The sequence below is a fragment of the Cydia pomonella genome, chromosome 24 (assembly GCF_033807575.1).
Source record: "Cydia pomonella isolate Wapato2018A chromosome 24, ilCydPomo1, whole genome shotgun sequence".
NCBI lineage: Eukaryota > Metazoa > Arthropoda > Insecta > Lepidoptera > Tortricidae > Cydia > Cydia pomonella.
The window spans coordinates 1,718,373-1,737,798 of NC_084726.1; the positions used below are offsets into that span (position 1 = coordinate 1,718,373).

At 37.1% G+C, this 19,426-nt stretch overlaps 3 protein-coding genes across 6 annotated transcripts in view; 1 reads left to right on the forward strand and 2 right to left on the reverse strand.

The window, feature by feature from the left end:
- LOC133531045 (uncharacterized) overlaps positions 1-19,426 on the reverse strand; it is a 452,747-nt gene that overhangs the window by 237,322 nt on the left and 195,999 nt on the right. The window lies entirely within an intron of this gene.
- LOC133531030 (ryanodine receptor) overlaps positions 1-19,426 on the forward strand; it is a 212,481-nt gene that overhangs the window by 3,281 nt on the left and 189,774 nt on the right. The window lies entirely within an intron of this gene.
- On the reverse strand, positions 1,945-4,857 carry LOC133531200 (sodium-dependent noradrenaline transporter-like). The gene has a single exon (XM_061869338.1). It carries the CDS (start codon positions 3,885-3,887, stop codon positions 1,989-1,991), a length of 1,899 nt encoding a protein of 632 aa, XP_061725322.1. The 5' UTR covers positions 3,888-4,857; the 3' UTR covers positions 1,945-1,988.

A 19,426-nucleotide genomic window follows, 5' to 3' on the forward strand; every position in this document is an offset into this window, starting at 1 on the left:
TTATTAGAGTTAGACTTCGCTAACTCTGCAGCGATCAATAAAAAAAAAAGATTATGAATATCATTGTGTGACAACAGCATAGAAAAAAATGTTGATTGTTAACCAGGGATGAAAGGCATTCATTTATGTCAAGGTAGTTTGGCGCCGAACGCAGTGAGAGCGCCAATAGTCCGAGACTGTAATGGCGTCTTTTACCCGAGTTAGAGTGTTTAAACAATTTTTCATTTCGAATAAGTACGAGGAAAGTAAAATGTATATTTAAAAAAACATGACCAAGTAACACTTTCTGCACACTTTATAGAACAACAATGACCCACTTTTACAGCATGAGAAATGAAAAGTATTAAATGGTCTTGATACTTGTGATTTCTACCATTAACCGATTGTGAAAGTCAGGCATCTACATTCAAATCATAAAAATGCGGTACACAAAGATGAATAAGATTTGTAGGCCTATACCTATTAGGTGTAGTAAATTTTCTGTGAAGTTAAGAGGATATATCAGCGAAGCTCCTTTTTAGATTTGAGAATTTTAGGTAAATATCTCCGTCGCGCTGACGGGGACGGCTCACAAAATTAGTGCGATAAGGACAACTTCATGTTAGGTGAAAAATCTCAGAAATAGAGATTTCGTTCTCGACATTTTACTCCTCCAATACCTACTTAACCAATTGTAATGAAATTTTGGGATCGGAATGAGAAAGAAACTATCTGTGTCTCCGTTTTGATTTTTGCGTTTATTGTTGCCGGTTTTTTATGCTATGCGTCTGTTCATGGCGCATTTGTTTGCCCGTTTTTAGCGCTGTTTGAAGTAACCTACGTTCTTATAAAAACAAGAATATCATAAAAAAGCAAAACGTACAGACACAGATAGGTACTTACCAGTATCTGAATATTGAAATCATATAAAAATATATTCATGCAGGGCCAAAATTCAGAGAGGAAAATGTCGAGAACGTTTTTATGGAAAAATTACCACTAATGTATCCCCTTAAAACTGGGAACTCGTATCCCAAAAATGGAATCACGCAACTACAGCATGCTACTCGTACTTGTTGCTTCGAACAAATATTTATTTATAACGTTCCTGACAGTTCATTATACAGCTAATTCTATAATTAAAGACTTTGTACGTGCCATCTGTTAAAACTATTTATTTCCATAGCAACCAAAACTATATTAGTTCTTAATTTTATGGGAGATTTGCAAATAACTTGTACCTTTGTATGTATAAGACTTATCGTCAAGCTAGCTTTGTCTACTTTATTAGAAAAAAACAGAATTCTCAGAAAAAAAAATTTGAAACATAATTAGCTTAATACAGTCACCTGCAATAATATATACACAACGAAGGCCGCAAAAATATGTGACACACTCTTGTCGCGCTACAAATAAGATCGTGTCAGATATTTTTGCGGCCTTAGTTGTGTTACATATTATTGCAGGTGACTGTACAATAAGCATTGATAGCAGAAAAACGTGATTGTTTCTCTCTTGATGGTCTCATCGGAAGATCAGCGCTGGAAGTCGCCAGCAACATGCTGAGATGAGACCATTTTGTGACACTTTATTATTATTATTTTTTTTATACTACGTCGGTGGCAAACAAGCATACGGCCCGCCTGATGGTAAGCAGTTTCCGTAGCCTATGTACGCCTGCAACTCCAGAGGAGTTACATGCGCGTTGCCGACCCTGAACCCGCCTCCCCCTCGGTGAACTTTATTCTCACTATGTTCTTTTTTATGTATGTCTATTGACTGTTTGTGTGTTTACGGATAAGCAAAATCTATTTATTCTATTCTTTTCTAAAAATAGGTACTTGATAATATGTATCAAGTACCTATTTTTAGAATATGTTCAAATCAAATTTTAATTAAATATGCATATATATTTAGTCATATGATACGGTTCTTCGTGGCGTGGAAATGACAAAAAAAATTAAGTACGAATCAAGATTTATAAAATTTTATTAAAAAACAAAACAAGCTTAATTAGACGTCAATACGCTCCACTCCGTGGGCTGCAGGCTGTGGCTCGCCTCAGATTCTACAGAACGCTCCTTAATCACATTAACATTTTTCCTCTTGCTGTATCCATATTTTTTTACTTGCCGGTACAAAAATTCAGTTGTCATAATTTCGGGCACAAACATTTTTCGACTTTTGAACAAAATATCATCCATCGGTCCCCAGTCGGCAGATGGTATAAACAGACTTTTACAATCGCCATTTACTAAGTACAATACTAACTGTACGAGAAATGAGAAAAGTAAAATAAGAGCATAAATTCCAAGTAAAATTATATATAACAGGAAATCAGCAGTTATTCCGAGTGGTTCAATATCACTCGAGTTTCCTCCGTGTTCACTAAGAGCCAAGAAGCCGCATTTCGTGATCAATATAAAAGAAATAAACACTGGGTTTAAAAGCCAACAAAACTTCCAAAAGTAACTAGGCTTTACTCCGATCATAAAAATAATGTCTACACTGTGATTATAATAGCCGTAAATCCAATAAATGGATATTGAGAATATCAAACTAGTAATAATCTGCACTGTATCAGCGGCATCCAGCAATGCAGGAGTCAGGTCCGAACAGAAACACGGGTACGACAGCAGCGCCAGCGACACCATCAGGGAAATGGAACTACTTTTGTGGTGTCTCCGTGCGAAGGTCAAGTTATTTATAAGATATTCCTTTAAATAACTAAACAAAAGCCACGTATTCATGAACATGCAAATAAAAGTGATCGAGAACCAAATAAACCCTGAAAGGTTGTATTCGTCAAAGTAGCTAAGAGTTTCTGTCATCGAGGCAAAAGGGGTAAAAAAGAAGTTGTTGCCGAGCTCAATGACGTTTTCTTCGTCACCGTGGTAGAAAGACATGGTCTTGATTCCGCTGTAGGTTACGAGGCTAAGCATTAATGAGGCCAGCACGGCGAGGAGTGGCGCGGCCACGGCCGTCATGCAGGCAGGGCTGCGGAATTCCGCGCCGCTCGTCCAGCCGCCCGCCATGCCGCAGCCAGCGCCCACAGCTAGGAAAGCCTTCGGCAGCACCTCGATCAGTGACTCCTTACTGTATTTTGTCCACCCTAAAAATATACTCGACGAGAACCATGTGCCGCCCGTCCCCAGTGCTATACAGACCAGCACAAACGTGCCCACTACAACGTAACCCAGCGCCAGTTTCACACCAATTCTCAGGAACTTTCTCTTCAATGTCAAAACAAACAACGCGAAAGCAATGCACCATAGAGCTATGGATTCTTTAAGGCGCGGAGTGCACTCCGGCCACACCGTTGTCACGTAATTTCCGATTTGAATTTCGAAGAAACAGCGACTAGCCGTTTTGATACCACAATCTCCTCCGTACATGCTTTGAACTTCGAGACAGTTTTGAAAAACCGAAGTATTCTTCCGTTTAACCATGCAGATTTTCGTCGTTGAATTTCCATCGTAATCATCGCAGGTGTTCCAGGGCGCCGGTGATATAGCCGAGTGCACCGCATACACAAGCGACCACGAAGTCAGCACGAGCATGTATACGATTTTCATCGTCACCAGATAGATAGTACCGTAGCCAAAGCATCGAAAAATGGGGAAAAAATTCCACATGGTGATGATATCACAGTTAGTATATTGGGCTAAGCAGATTTCGGAGAAGAGCAAGGGTGTAGCGACGATGATGATGGCTAATAAGTATACTGTGGCATGTAAATAGAATCCGTTGTGGGCCAGCTCGGCTGGCGCCCACATCACCGCGGCGTCTCCTAACATCCACACCCATAGAATAAGCCTGTAGTCGCTATATTTCCTCCAGAACTTGGATTTTGATTGACCTTGGTCTCTTTTTGTCATATAGGAATCGATTTTACTCCTTGCAAACATTGTACCTGTTATTTTCACACTTAAGTTTGACAGGGCAAATAAAATAATCAGTCACGACCAACTAGATACAGACATTTGATGTCCCTAAACCGCTAAAACATCATACACATCAATATTTCCGGCTTGAGGGAAATTGATAATGTTCTGACAATTCCCTTTTGCGGAACAAAACCTATGCAATCCGTTTTTAGGGTTCCGTAAAAAGGCACAAAAGAAACCCTTACGGTGCGACTCTGTCCGTCTGTCCGTCCGTCTATCGCATCGCTAAATATCTCGAGAACTACTTAAGTTATCAATTTGAACTTTTACTAAATTAACTAAAACAAGTAGTGTTACTACAACTATTATACCTACAGAATGTTTATTTAGTCACCCACAAACATTTACGGGATGAATATATAGGTCACATTGAGCATCTTTTACTGTCGATCTTTTAAGTCTAAGGCGAGACTTTGCCTCCTTATGTGTGTCCTACCGCTTGTACAATGGGACGTGCTTTGAAGAATTGTTTGACATGATGCCAACGGCTGCTTTCTATCACCGCACCGCTCGCCGTCGGCTGGGTGTTCATCCTCACACCCTAGAACCTAAATGGTCGCGCACTCTAGGACCTTCCTCCCGCGGACGCTCCGGCTGTGGAATGAGCTCCCTGCCGAGGTCTTCTCGAGGGTCTACAGTATGAGGTTCTTCAAAAAAGGAGTGTACAGATTTTTAAAGGGTTGGCAACGCGCATGTACCTAACACCTCTGGAGTTGCAGGCGTCCATAGGCTACGGTGACTGCTTACCATCAGACGGGCCGTATGCTTGTTTGCCACCGTCGTGGTATTAAAAAATGGACCGAATCCGGAAATCGCGAGAAAAAATTAATCCAACAGAAAATGTCAAGGTCAGACAGCCAAAATGTATGAAACAGAAAATTTTTTTTCGCGATGTGGTTGGTCGCGTAGGTAAAGTTGTTCAGTATGACCTATATATCATAGACTGAAATTAGAAAAAAAAAACGTGTTTAAAAAATATTGAGTCACGTACATCAAATTAACTAAGAACAATTTAAGATTTTATTATACACGCTTTAATTGGGTCGACCTGTATGTAACTATGTAATGGAATCTAAGGTAACTAATTTAACCATCTTCCAAGGATCATAGCATCATAAAAATTGGCAGCTGTATGTAGTTCTGATGACAATACAATAATATGGTACCGTCGAACTGATCTGATGATGGAGCCGGAAGATATGAACTGGAACTTCACGATGAAACATCGTATCATATCTGTGTTTGGATTTGTTAGAAAAGTCTTGTAATTAACTTTGACCACGATTAGGTTTCAAGGTCTGATGATGAAGCCGGAAGATAGGCACTGGCATTCCATGATGGAATATCGTATCATAGTCGTGTTTGCACTTATGTGAAAGGTCAAAGGACTTTGAACACGAAAGCGTGTTTTTCTAGTGTTTTTTAAACTATTAATTTATTATACATAAGTTTTATCTTTACTGCTTAATACATAAAAAAATTTAAGTGTGAATAAGATGAAATCCTAACTTGTTAACCCTTTTACAATTAAACATCAAGATCCATATAAAAAGCGGCACAATGTAAAGAAAACATCCACATAGTTAATTATAATGAAAATGAACATTAGGTTTTCATTAATACATTCCACTTTGTATGCAGACTATACTCGCAATAACTTTCACACTGTCGTATCTGCTCAAACAGTGTTATAATAAATCTCGACTTTGCTTTAAACGCGTTAAGATTGAAATTAAGATTGAACACTATAGTATGATGCGTTTTAAACTGATTGAATGTAAGCAATGGTAATGTAATTTTAGCGATCTCATATAATGCGGTGTTATCGGAAAAGGGATTTTAGAACGTGTGCTTAAAGTTGAAATTTGATTGTAGTGGTAATTCTTTGTTTCGATGGTTTCTGAGTTACCTTGTTTATGAGTTTTTTAGTACTTTAAACCCTCTCACTTTAAATTAAAATTTGAAAGAAATTAAACATTATGAGCGTTGGTTGAGACTACCGATGCCTTTCAAAGCCTTAAGTGTTACATATTATTGTACAATCGCCATCATATATATCGGTGCAGCCAAGGCGCTCACAAATATCTGAACACGCCTCTATTGTCATGGCGTTTGTTGCGAATGCAACTTATTATTATATAAAAATCAATGGATTTTTGTAAGTATTTACCAACTTACTGTTTCTCTTATTTATTCTAATTGTATTGACAATCCTTATTGGAGCTATAATTTTATTTCATTAGTATTGTTATTATTTTCATTTTTATTATTTTATTTTGACGATCATGATAGAAATTCTTATATTTTTGACATCAATGCAAATTTATTATGTAATTGTCATTCATGAAATAAATCATCTAATCTAATCTAATCTAATCAATGCAGTAGCTAAACGCAGCCGTCGGGCTCGGCTAGTATTCGGAGGCTTTTTAAAAGCACCAATAGGAGCGCTCCACATAATCTGTATCGCGGCCAATTGGAAGCATTTAAATCTAAACCTTTTGTACTGATCAAATATTGCAAATCACTCTTTCATCATCCTCCATACTGTCAACACCCACTTTTCTACATTGAACCGTTTTGACAAGAACCCTTGTAAACCAGTACCCTTTGGAAGATTATACTTCGCTTCATTATAAATCGAAGTTTTATTTAAGTCGTCGAGATCCTGACCTGCACGGCGGCTACAGCGTTAGACTGCGTGTTCAAATATTTTTGAGCACCTCGGTAGCTCTGATATATGGCGACTGTACAGTCAGCGTCAAATACTTTGTAGCAGTCAAAGTGGCCAAATAGTTCGGTACACCATACTAAAAATATGGTGTACCGAACTATTTGGCTACTTTGGTTGCTACAAAGTATTTGACGCTGACTGTACCTACTTCCGAAACACAACAATTTTGTTTAGAACCTTGTCTTTATTTAGTATTCGCGTGAATCAGCTTTAGTAGTAAATATTTACGCTATGGTGGAACCATGTGGACACGGCACGAACATAGAACGAACACCCATATATGTAGGTATATATGGTATGGTATGGTGGTAGGTTTGACGACCGGTTTGGCCTACGAAGCTGATGGTCCCGGGTTCAAATCCTGGTAAGGGCATGTATTCCTGTGATGAGCATGGATATTTGTTGTTGTGTTTTCTATGTATTTAAGAGTTTATAAATATTTATATATCGTTGTCTAAGTACCCTCAACACAAGCCTTATTGAGCTTACTGTGGGACTTAGTCAATTTGTGTAATAATGTCCTATTATATTTATTTATTTATATAGTATATATGTACATACAAAAAACGTAATAAATGTAAGGACACACATACATACATACAACATACACGTATACATAGGCAACGGAGACTGCTTACCATCAGGCAGGCCGTATGCTTGTTTGCCACCGACGTAGTATAAAAAAAAAGGAGCCTTGGTGCATTTTGTACCATTTGGCGTTGAAACTCTACGTTCATTGATTGGGGCCCAGCGCGCACATGTTTTTTTGACCGAAGAGCTGGCGGCTTCCTCGCACAACGTATCAGTATTGAGGAAATGCTGTCAAAATCCTTGGTGGCCTCAAGGGCCTCTTTTAGATTTAAGCTAGTTATTAATAGTAATATATCTCTGTATATAAATAATATACCTAAGTATTTTTGATAAAATCATAACTTTTTTGATTTGTATTTGCCGTAGTCGGATAAAAAACGTTCGACGTCAAAAAATGCTTGGACCCGGGTACGTCCTTAAACTACGTCCAAAAGAGAGGTATGGGCATTGTGAATGTCATCTCGCTTTGTGTGGTAGGGCACAGCCAGCGAATGTCATTCCAGATCTAGAGCAGAGCCCAACTGGGGAAGCACCTCCACCTTACAGAAAACAGCAGCCAAATAACACTAGACCCTACTCATAGTGTTGTGTTCCTGCCGGTGAGTAAGGTTGCCAGAGCTCAATGAGGGGGGGCGGGTTTAGGGTCGGCAACGCGCATGTAACTCCTCTGGAGTTGCAGGCGTACATAGGCTACGGAGGCTGCTTACCATCAGGCGGGCCGTATGCTTGTTTGCCACCGACGTAGTATAAAAAAAAAATATGCTTCCTTTTTGTAAAAGGTTAAATATTAATCTTTTATTGAATCAAAACTTGTCCACAAGCGATCCCCGTCAGTTGCTTTTCATATTAAAAACTTCTTTTATAATATTTCAAGCTCTCAGAGTTATGTATTTAATAAAACGCCCGACCATTTTGGGAATCCCTGGAATTCCCGGTATTTTTTACCCACTGGCAACCCGAAAGTACAGATTACTTATGTATTAAACAGATGTATTAAAGATGCCAACCATCGATGGAGGGCCGAGATTAGATACGTAACTTTCTGTACAGTACATATCATAGATATAAGAAGTAAGGTAAGTAAGTAAGTAAGTAAATATTTTTTATGGTACATATGGTGCTACTTTTCCGCACGTGTGCGCGAATGAGCACTTTCCGTGCATACGTCGAAACTTTAAAGAGCCATATGTACTGTAAAACATTGTACGATACACGTGCGAATAGGTAATTCGCAACTCTTGTCCATTTAAAACACTCCCTTGGGTCGTGTTTTAATTTATCACCACTCGTTGCGAATTTCTTATTTTCTGCGCTTGTATGGTAAATTATAGTTTTCAACTCGTCGACTTTAATGGTTGAATTAAGACATTGTATACAATACTATAACTACATACTTTTCAGTATGGGCTTCCGATTCAAGTATAATATTCATAAGCAAATGCTTTAGTCAACTGTAATGAATTTGACCAATCACGTGTCGCCGTGATCAAAGAGGACAAAACAATGCGATAGAACAAATTAAACACAATTGCTTCATAGGTCAGAAACGCGCATGTGACACCCTGAAAATATAAATATCCATAGACTACGAACACCGCTTAGCATTTCATGTTAGTGTCCACAAGGCTGCTCGCGTATCTTGACTGTATACTTTTGGTTTGTTTACTTATACGAAAAATCTATTTTACAGTACTATTTTTGATGACTCGTAGAAAAACGTATGTATATAATACAATAGTCATACCCGGTGTTTCCTGTAACAGGAACAATAAATTAAAATGTAGGCTGTATTCCTCAAACTGACCAACATTTGTTCAACAACTTTGAAAAATAACTGGTTTTGATTTTTATTACACATTGAAATTAATTGTAAGAGGCAATGTATTGCGAATTTTGTTATGTTTAAAGCGTGACAAGCAACGTCAAACACACTGATGTCAGCGTACATTGAAAATAATATTAAATTTGTATGAAAAACTTAAAATCTAAAGATTTCATATTTTTTTAAAGTTGTTAACAAAGTTATATAGTTTTAGGAGTACAATATATGGATTAATTATTTACTCGTGTTACAGGAAACACCCAGTATAATCAAGCTTTTCAATCTCATACATTAAGTCCACTCAGCAAGCTTCGTAGCAATTAGGTATAACGAGGTAATCTCACTAAATGACGTGTATTTATAAGTCTATTTAGTCTACTTTTGGATACGAGTGTAATGCATTTTCGTTTCTCTATCAAAGCGACATATCTGCTATTACACGTAATCCGTGCCTTTATAGCCTTGCAGCAGTATCCCTTCAGTAGCCTGCGGCATTTCGAACGCTCGTGACGTTCGCGCGTTCCATTTTCAAAAATCGTTCGAATTTCAAAATTAAACGGAATTATAACTGTATTGTCAACAATTCTAAACTGAACGCATTCTAGTGATTTTGTGATAGTGAAGTGTTTTTTTGTTTTTGTGTTCAGAGTTTTTTGTGTATGGAATATCAGAAAGGTTTGTTTTTGCGTGTTTGTTGTCAATTTGTCATATCATTTGGAAGTTTTTGGTCGTTTTTATGTTGGTTTGGTGAATGTGCAGGATCGTACTAGATTTATTTGAGGTTATATTTATATGCATGTAAATGCATATTATAGTTAGATATTTTATTGTAGTTAAATCTAAATAAAAAAACTAAGAAGATTGGCAAAGGCGAGCTTATCTCTGTAAGGGTTTTCTTCTAGTTAACCTGTGAGCAATTGCGATGTTTCTTTGTTCGTAGCTTATTTGTATACGAGTATTATAATTACTAAACGATGTATAATAGCAATAAAGATCTTGGTTAAAACAGTATGGTTCTTTCTGTGTCTAATAATTAGGAAGATTCATATAAATTCATCGTCATTAATATTTATACATCCAATTAAAATATCTAATTAAAGCCAAGTAATTATTACTTATGGTTGTAACGTAACAGGGTAAATATTTAATAGGTGTAATTTACCATCATCATAGATAATTCTATATTTCGTTATAAAACACGAAGTATTTTCTTTGTCAATAAAGTGTGTTATTGGAATATTTAATACGGGAAAAAATAAATACACCCCTTGTCTCATAGAAAATAAAAACTCCGTTACAATTAAATAAAAGAACGAGTGCGACTCGGACTCGCGCACGAATAAACAAATTCTATTTCTATTTTATCCTGTTTTTAGTATTTTTTTTTGTATTTAAAAAAGCGCTGGTGGCCTAGCGGTAAGAGCGTGCGACTTGCAATCCGGAGGTTGCGGGTTCAAACCCCGGCTCGTACCAATGAGTTTTTCAGAACTTATGTACGAAATATCATTTGATATTTACCAGTCGCTTTTCGGTGAAGGAAAACATCGTGAGGAAACCGGACTAATCCCGACAAGGCCTAGTTTACCCTCTGGGTTGGAAGGTCAGATGGCAGTCGCTTTCGTAAAAACTAGTGCCTACGCCAAATCTTGGGATTAGTTGTCAAGCGGACCCCAGGTTCCCATGAGCCGTGGCAAAATGCCGGGACAACGCGAGGAAGAAGAAGATCCTGTTTTTAGTATTTGTTGTTATAGCGGCAACAGAAATACATCATCTGTGGAAATTGCAACTGCCTGGATATCACGGATTATGAGACACAGCATGGTGACAGACAGACTGACAGTGGAGTTTTTAGTAATAGGGTCCCGTTAATACCCTTTGGGTACGTAATCCGAATAATAAAAAAATAAACAATTATTGTGACCCATTTATTTGTTTAGGTGAAAGTAACATTTATCACGATCATCAATCATAAAAATATAGTTATCACGGTCATCATCCATTTATTTCACCATTAATCGTCTGAAGTCAATCACTTAATTGTATTGAAGTGTGGTCGTGTTAGTAATAACAGTAATAACTTACTCAAATAATTGCAATTATGTTGAACATGAGCATTCCGAAGCTCACGTTGGTTAGTATACAAGGTGTAACAAAAGTAGTAAACTCTTTATTGTACAAAAAACATAATAACAGTAAATAACAATTATGAAAAGCTAAGTATAAAGGCGAAGTTATCTCTTTAAGGGATCTCTTCCAGTTAACCTTTGAGTAGATGAAAGGAGAGAGGGAGTGTTGTTTGAAATTGTTATTTAAGAATTATTTCACTTTAAATTTAGTTTTGTTCTCAAGTGTGATGAAAAACATTTTGTGTAACTCAGGGATAAGAAAATTGCAAGCTCGAGTCTTTAATCTAAGGAACTCGGTTTCAAAATTTCTCCCCCTCGTTGCACAATGTACTAACTATTATACGAACTGAAAAAAAAAACGCAGCAAAACTCACACTAAGCACACTTTAATAGCTTTTAACTTTTTATTTTTAACCAAGTAGGTCAGTCTACTCCCCATAGAGCACGCTAGCTATAGCAACGGAGAGCGAGTATCTATCCCGCCGACTGGCCCAAAAAGATCGGTCGAACGATATAGTGAGATTTAGGAGATACTGGACACCTGCGCTTGCATTTTCTTTGAATTTAGAATCGATATTGCAAAAGCCAAGTATACAGGGTGGCGAGTGAAATGGGGTTAAAGATGGAAAAGTTAAAGCTGTCATGGAATAAATTGGTTATAAGTAGAATAATTAGGCACAGACCTACCGGCATTCAGCCACGATAGAAAATTGGGTAAAAGTATTTGAAACTGCCACTAAATTATTCAAATTAAATATATAACATAAACAATACATAACATAGTTATTTGTTTTACAAGGTGGCAAAGCAAAGTTGTTGTTTAACCGTTCGTGCAAATATTGATATCCGAGCGTAGCGAGTAGTTCGAGAAGTGGAATCTTGAGCGTTGCTAGGGTTTCAAGGCACGAAGAACAAGCACCAAACAGGACCCATGTGAAACTATTTATAATATTGTGTAACATCTGTATTACCATGGTTGCAATAAAGTATTATGATTACAAACTTTGCCTACGATTGAAACACAACATTTTTCACCACACCAACGCGAGAAAAATACTAACTATGGAATACAAAAAAAAATACAAATAAAATCCAAAAGGATTCATCATTTAAAAGTCAATTCTACCAGCTAACATGAGGAAACAACTCAAAATTTTCATCAATCAGACTTTGCCCCACATGTGGATAAAATGCAACTTTCTGATTCGTTATTGAACAAGAGGACATTTACCAGTTGTTGTGAAAAATTAAATGACAAAAGTCAGTGTTTAAAAAGTAAAACTCATTTATGCCTTTGGCTTTTACAATGGGCTGTGCTCTGAGGAATTGTTTGACATGATGCCAACGGCCGCTTTCTATCACCGCACCGCTCGTCGGCAGGGTGTTCATCCTCACACCCTAGAACCTGTATGGTCGCGTACTGTGCGGTTTAAGAGGAATTTCCTCCCGCGGACGCTCCGGCTGTGGAATGAGCTACCTGCCGAGGTTTTCCCGAGGGCCTAGAGTTACTTAAAAAAGGAGTGTATACTAAGGCTTAGGTGACTGCTTACCAGGCGGGCCGTATGCTTATTTGCAACCGACGTGGTATAAAAAAGTATAAACTTAATGTTAAATAGCAGAACCTAGGAAACTTTTTCTAATTTATAGAAAATAAGTCTAAAAATCACTTCATGATAACAGGGGCACTGTTCAGATATTTGCGAGCACGCTGGTCGCTCTGATATATCTGATGAAGACTTCCAATTTGTTTTATCCATCAATCAATGTAAACGAAAGTAGAATCCCGACATAAACAAATGACTAGCGTCGAGAACTTATCTATATATCAATAAAATCGGGTCGCTTTCTATGAATATTTTCTTACAAAATTACTCTTTTTTATTGGTTTTGGGTGTATATTCTTGTGTAAATAACCGTTTCGTCTAGACAAAAGTGTTATGGCGTTATTCATATACGCGTTACTGGCCTGAATTAACAATGAATCGTATGTCTTTATCTGTCATTTTGACTTATGTGTTTGTTAGAAAGGGATAAAACATAAGGCGGTTAGTAGTTATTGGAAGAAATGTATAGTAGATTTGTGTGAATTACCATACGGAATAAGCATGTTCAAAATGAACAGAACATTTCCATAATAAACCTTAAACTACGTCCATAAGAGAGGTATGGGCACTGTGAATGTCATCATTTACTATACAAATACTGTTCGCATCTGTGGGATGGTTCAGCAAAATACCAGCTTGAGGCGCTCGAGTCAGTTGAGAGGAGAGCCAAGAGAATCATTAATGATGACGATCTGACGAATTCTCGACTCCAAAGTCTGGAGCATCGTCGCAAGGTTGCCAGCCTAACGATCTTTTACAGGATACATTTCTTATTTTTTTTTTTTTTTTTTTTCAACATTTTTTATGCGAACTGCCAAGGAGTGGAATGCCCTGCCCGAGTCTGTGTTTCCGCATGAGTACAATCTGGGTCCCTTCAAGGCTAGGGTAAATAGGTATCTCATAGGTAAGCGTGCTCCACCGTAGACCGCATCATCACTCACCATCAGGTGAGATCGTGGTCAAACGCCTGCCTATCGTTATAAAAAAAAAAAAAAATTAGCCACATTGTTTACTATTTTATATGGTAGTACAGTCAGCATCAAAAGTAACGGATGAAACAACGCGCTAAAAGTATCTGATATTGCGGATAACTTTTCCAAATATAGATAAATTTCTAAAATTTGCGCTCAAAAGTATATCTTTTACAGTCTTAGTTGTTATGCCGTTATTTGATCCGCTACTTTTGATGCTGACTGTACCATACAAATATTTTGAATATAGTGGTAATCATGAAATAAAAACATTTTTGCTATTACCATATCCGTTTTTGATGAGTAAATGTTAAACGTACAATGACTAGACACAAAGTTTTGGATGTGATAATTTTCTGTTAACGGAGTGTAATTATCCTATAGTAAAATACGGATATGTCAGACAATATTTGATAAGTATTTTTTTTAACCGGTTAGTGTATGGAGTGTGGAATTAAGAGGAGTGACATCTCTTATGGTAGAACTGTTGCAAAAGTGTCCAGCTGTCAGCTATAAATAATAGTTCCAAATCTCTCCAGAGTAGCGCTAGAGTAGCTAAGAACCTAGGCGCTATTGACGGAGTGAATTGCGCTATGATTTGATTTTTTTGTTCAAGTATTCTAGGTATTATAGCGCCACCTATTTATGGTTTTTTGATGACACTTTTTGGTACATGGAGATTTATTTCCTTACTCCACCTTCCGTAGATTAGTGTCAATTATAGGATATTTTTTTTGTTATTTTAGACATCATTAAAAAACGATGCTTCTCAAAAATGGATATGTCACAAAATTATTCTCAGCCGACGGTATAATTCTATACTGAAATGATTAAGACACGTTTAAGATCTTGGAAAGATGTTTAAAAGATCGATAATTAAACGACATGTCAAAATTGACGTTTATTTCGATTTCACTGTGATCGCAATAAGATCTATCTACGATATTTCTAACGTCAAAGTGACATTGGTTGCCCGAATCGAGCTGCTTCTGTCAATTATACGACATACAAACGATATCTAAATGGGAACTTATCTAAACCAGGACATATCGTTATCGTATCTCATTCATCGAATCGGGCCCATAGGCAATCAAAGTAGGTCCAGGTGAAAAATGACCCCTTTGTATTGCACCGTACTGTAGCATAAATTTAATCTCGCAAATGTATTGTACCAATACATAATGCATGCAAAGTAACTATTTGACTTTCCTCTCAATTCTCCGTAGCGCCGCTACGTGCTACGCCGTAGACGGCTCGTAGCTCGTAGCAATTGAAGCCTTGAGCAAATAAAAAGTAGAGAATAGAAATAGTTATTTATTATACAAGTGCAGAAAATAGGAAATTCGGAACGAGTGGCGATAAATTAAAACACGACCGAAGGGAGTGTTTTAAATCGACACGAGTTGCGAATTACCTATTCGCACGTGTATCGTACATCGTTTTACAGTAAATATGGCTATTTAAAGTTTCGACATATGCACGGAAAGTGCTCATTCCCGCACGCATTTTCATTTTTTTTTTTTTTTTGCATTCATTTTTTAAATATTTATAAATACTGAAATACATAGAAAACACCCATGACTCAGGAAAAAATATCTCATCACACGAATAAATGCCCTTACCAGGATTTGAACCCGGGACCATCAGCTTCGTAGGCAGGGTCACTACCCACTAGGCCAAACCGGTCGTCTAAGTATGATATATATAATAATGAGCGTAAAGTCCTGAATTTCATCGAGGAATATTATCAATTTTACATTATTTCAACTTTTCTTGTAATAGCGCTCTTAAAAGATCGATAACTAAACGACATGTCAAAAATGACATTTATTTCGATTCCGCTGTGATTCCAATAAGATCTATCTACGATATTTCTAATGTCAAAGTGACATTGGTTGTCCGAATCGAGCTGCTTCTGACAATTATACGACAAACGATATCTAAATGAGAAGTTATCTAAACCAGAACTTATCGTTACCTTATCTTTATCGTATCTCATTCTTCGAATCGGGCCGTTAGATAAGGTTGACGAAATATAAAGTGAGTCGCTTCTCGAGAACAAGGTTGAACAAGATCGGCTCACTTTACTAAGAGCTTCGGCTATACAGGGTGACCTTAGCCATTGCACAAACCCTGAAATCCCACGTAGGCTTACTTCTCAGGAATGCTCTGACGTTAATATTTTTTTAATTAGAACAAAAGATAAAAAAAAATTTCGAACAAAAGTTATTTGCAATAAAAAATTTTTTCGAACAAACGTTATATGCAATAATCTACAACAAGAAGAAACACAGTGTGTTAATTTTTGGCAGTGTTTTTGACAATTTGTTCGTAACATTTGATAATGATGACATTTTACAAAAGTCAGAAGTATGGAAGGTAGAGTTAAGGAACGCAATCTCCACAGGCAGAACTTATGCAAAAGTGTCCAGTGGTAGCTATAAATAATAGTTCCAAATCTCTCCAGATTAGCGCTAGAGTAGCTAAGAACCTAGGCGTTATTGACGGAGTGAAGTGCGCAGTCTATGATTTGATTTTATTTTCAAGTATTCTAGGTACTGTAGCGCCACCTATTTAAGGTTTTTTGATGATACTTTTTGGTATATGGAGATTCCATTCCTTATCTCCACCTTCCGTAGTCTGAAGCTTATTAGTGTCATAAATAAAAAAGATAATCAAAAAGATCGAAGAAGGTTACACACTATTCTTTGAGGATATTACCTTAGGAGCTACTAACACATACAGGCTGCTCCAAAGTAAAAAATGGTAATTTGTTAATTTCTTCGAAACCGCTACACCGGTTGTTATGATACTTTGTACACTGGTTCTAAATACCTTAATCCATATGTACATTTCGGCTTTGTCCAATGGCTACGGACACACTATATATGTAATTATATTCCGACGCTGTCAATAACTTCCTAGTAAGTACATTTAGACATTACTATAGAAACCTTAGTTATATAGTATAGTAGTAACTAGTGTAGCTACAACCTAAAACAGCTCTTGCTTATAGCAAATAAAGTCTACTTTCGAAGAAGCCAAACTACACAAATGTCTTTGAATACCTCATTATACTGTCATTCATTTGACGTTATGAGTAAGTTTCTCGTTAAAAGTTGAGAAAGTCATTTCCTTTGCCGTTTGTTTTTTGTTCTATTGTTCCGTACCCCTAGTGTAAATATTTTCGACAGCGAAACGTGACGTACGCGTTTGCGTTAAGTGTCATTTTGTATGAGATTTTTGACTTTCCAAAACGTCCCGCTTGGCGCGCTGTTCAAAAACCCATACAAAATGAGACTTAACGCAAACGCGTACGTCACGTTTCGCTATCGACTAAATTTACACTAGGGGTACTGTTTGTGGTCAGTTTTTAACAAGTTGAACTTAAAAGTTTTTTTCTACTCTAGTGTTATCTGTCATTAAGCGGATCCCTTTGTTTGACATAATTATTGAAGGTAATAATGTAATGATTGTCAGATTATCATTAGTCATAATTCTGAAACCGTTAACTTCTCAGGATTTTCGTAAGGTTATCCTATAGATAGGTTAGGTAAAAAAAAAAAGTTTTATGGCAATACTGAGAAGTTACGCGTTTCTGAGGAAAAGCAAATATTTATTTATTATTATTTTTTTCTACCTCGCGTTGTCCCGGCATTTTGCCACGGCTCATGAGAGCCTGGGGTCCGCTTGACAACTAATCCCAAGATTTGGCGTAGGCACTAGTTTTTACGAAAGCGACTGCCATCTGACCTTCCAACCCAGAGGGTAAACTATAGGCCTTGTTAGGATTAGTCCGGTTTCCTCACGATGTTTTCCTTCACCGAAAAGCGACTGGTAAATATCAAATGATATTTCGTACATAAGTTCCGAAAAACTCATTGGTACGAGCCGGGGTTTGAACCCGCGACCTCCGGATTGCAAGTCGCACGCTCTTACCGCAAGGCCACCAGTGCTTCTATTATGAATTTTATTATCTGTTATGAATTTTATTATCTGGACTATAATTTTATTTTAATTTATTGTAATAATTCGTAGAAAATATTTTTGTATTTGCATGTCGTTTTGTGCGACTGAATACTACATACGCTATCACTACAAAACAACACCACTGTACTCTAGAATTAAGTATTCTCGCAAATAAAAAAATCTTTATCTTTATTCGCGATCCCAGGTACGCACAGCTATCCGCTCGGTGCTCAGGGCGGTGGTTAAATAAATAAATAAATACATATTATAGGACATTATTACACAAATTGACTAAGTCCCACAGTAAGCTCAATAAGGCTTGTGTTGAGGGTACTTAGACAACGATATATTTAATATATAAATATTTATAAATACTTAAATACAAAGAAAACACCCATGACTCGGGAACAAATATCCATGCTCATCACACGAATAAATGCCCTTACCAGGATTTGAACCCGGGACCATCAGCTTCGTAGGCAGGGTCACTACCGACTAGGCCAAACCGGTCGTAGTAGGCTAGTAAGGTAGTAGTGGGTTAGGCTAGTTTAACTTATTTTTATCTACGTCTGATGTTTTTTTGGTTTTTAATTGGTTTTGGTTTCTCTCTATGCTGTATATACCTAATACCTAAATTATTAGCGAAATAGTGAAACACTCATATATATTTATTAGAGCAGTAAGTACACAAATACATATACATATTCCCTTCAAAACGCCGGCTAACCTAAACACAACCGCCAAATATAACTCTTAAGCTCTAGTAAATAAAGTACAAATTAGATTGTAACAGTATTTTAGTTTATTAAACACCGAGGTAGATTTATAGGATCAACCTTAGTGCGTTCTCTGTAATATTAATAAACAGCAATATTTTAAAACAACCTTTAATGAACCTTAAGCCTTCGCAATAAGGTTTACATGATGTCAGTTTAAAACTACGTGGATGGTTGGACATGCGCGTTAGTGAAAACTTGAACACTGTAATACTGCATACAGGATAAAGACAAAGGAATATAAAAATATACTTTTTATTTTTATACTACGTCGGTGGCAAACAAGCATACGGCCCGCCTGATGGAAAACAAAAGGGTCGACAACGCACGCACATGTAACTCCTCTGGACTTGCAGGCGTACATAGGCTACGGATACTGCTTACCATCGGGCGGGCCGTATGCTTGTTTGCCACTGACGTAGCATAAAAAAAGCAGTCCCTATAGCCTATGGACGCCTGCAACTCCAGAGACCGACCCTAAAACTCCGCACCCTCGTTGAGCTGTGGCAAAATCCTGTTTTTAAACGCTTTCACTTCACTTGCCCGTTTATATGATTTTTGTTCCCGCGGGAGTTTCATTAATTAATTCATTTCATTAATTTAATAGCCGTTTCAAATATTTTTACACAATTTTCAATCGTGGCTGAATGCCGGATAGGTCTAGCTGTGCCTTCGATGCCTAACCTGTCAAAGAATGACAATATGGCGGACGAATGTTTGAAATGTCACCGTATTTAAGAATTATTTCGCTTAAAATTTAGTTTTTACTTCGCAAGTGTGATGAAAATTATCACCCTCGCGTCGAATAGTTTTCTTACTCGTTGCACAATGTACTAATAATATCACACTCTGCTAACAATTTTCTAGTAAAGAAGAAAATGTATTTCATAATTTTTTGATTTACATT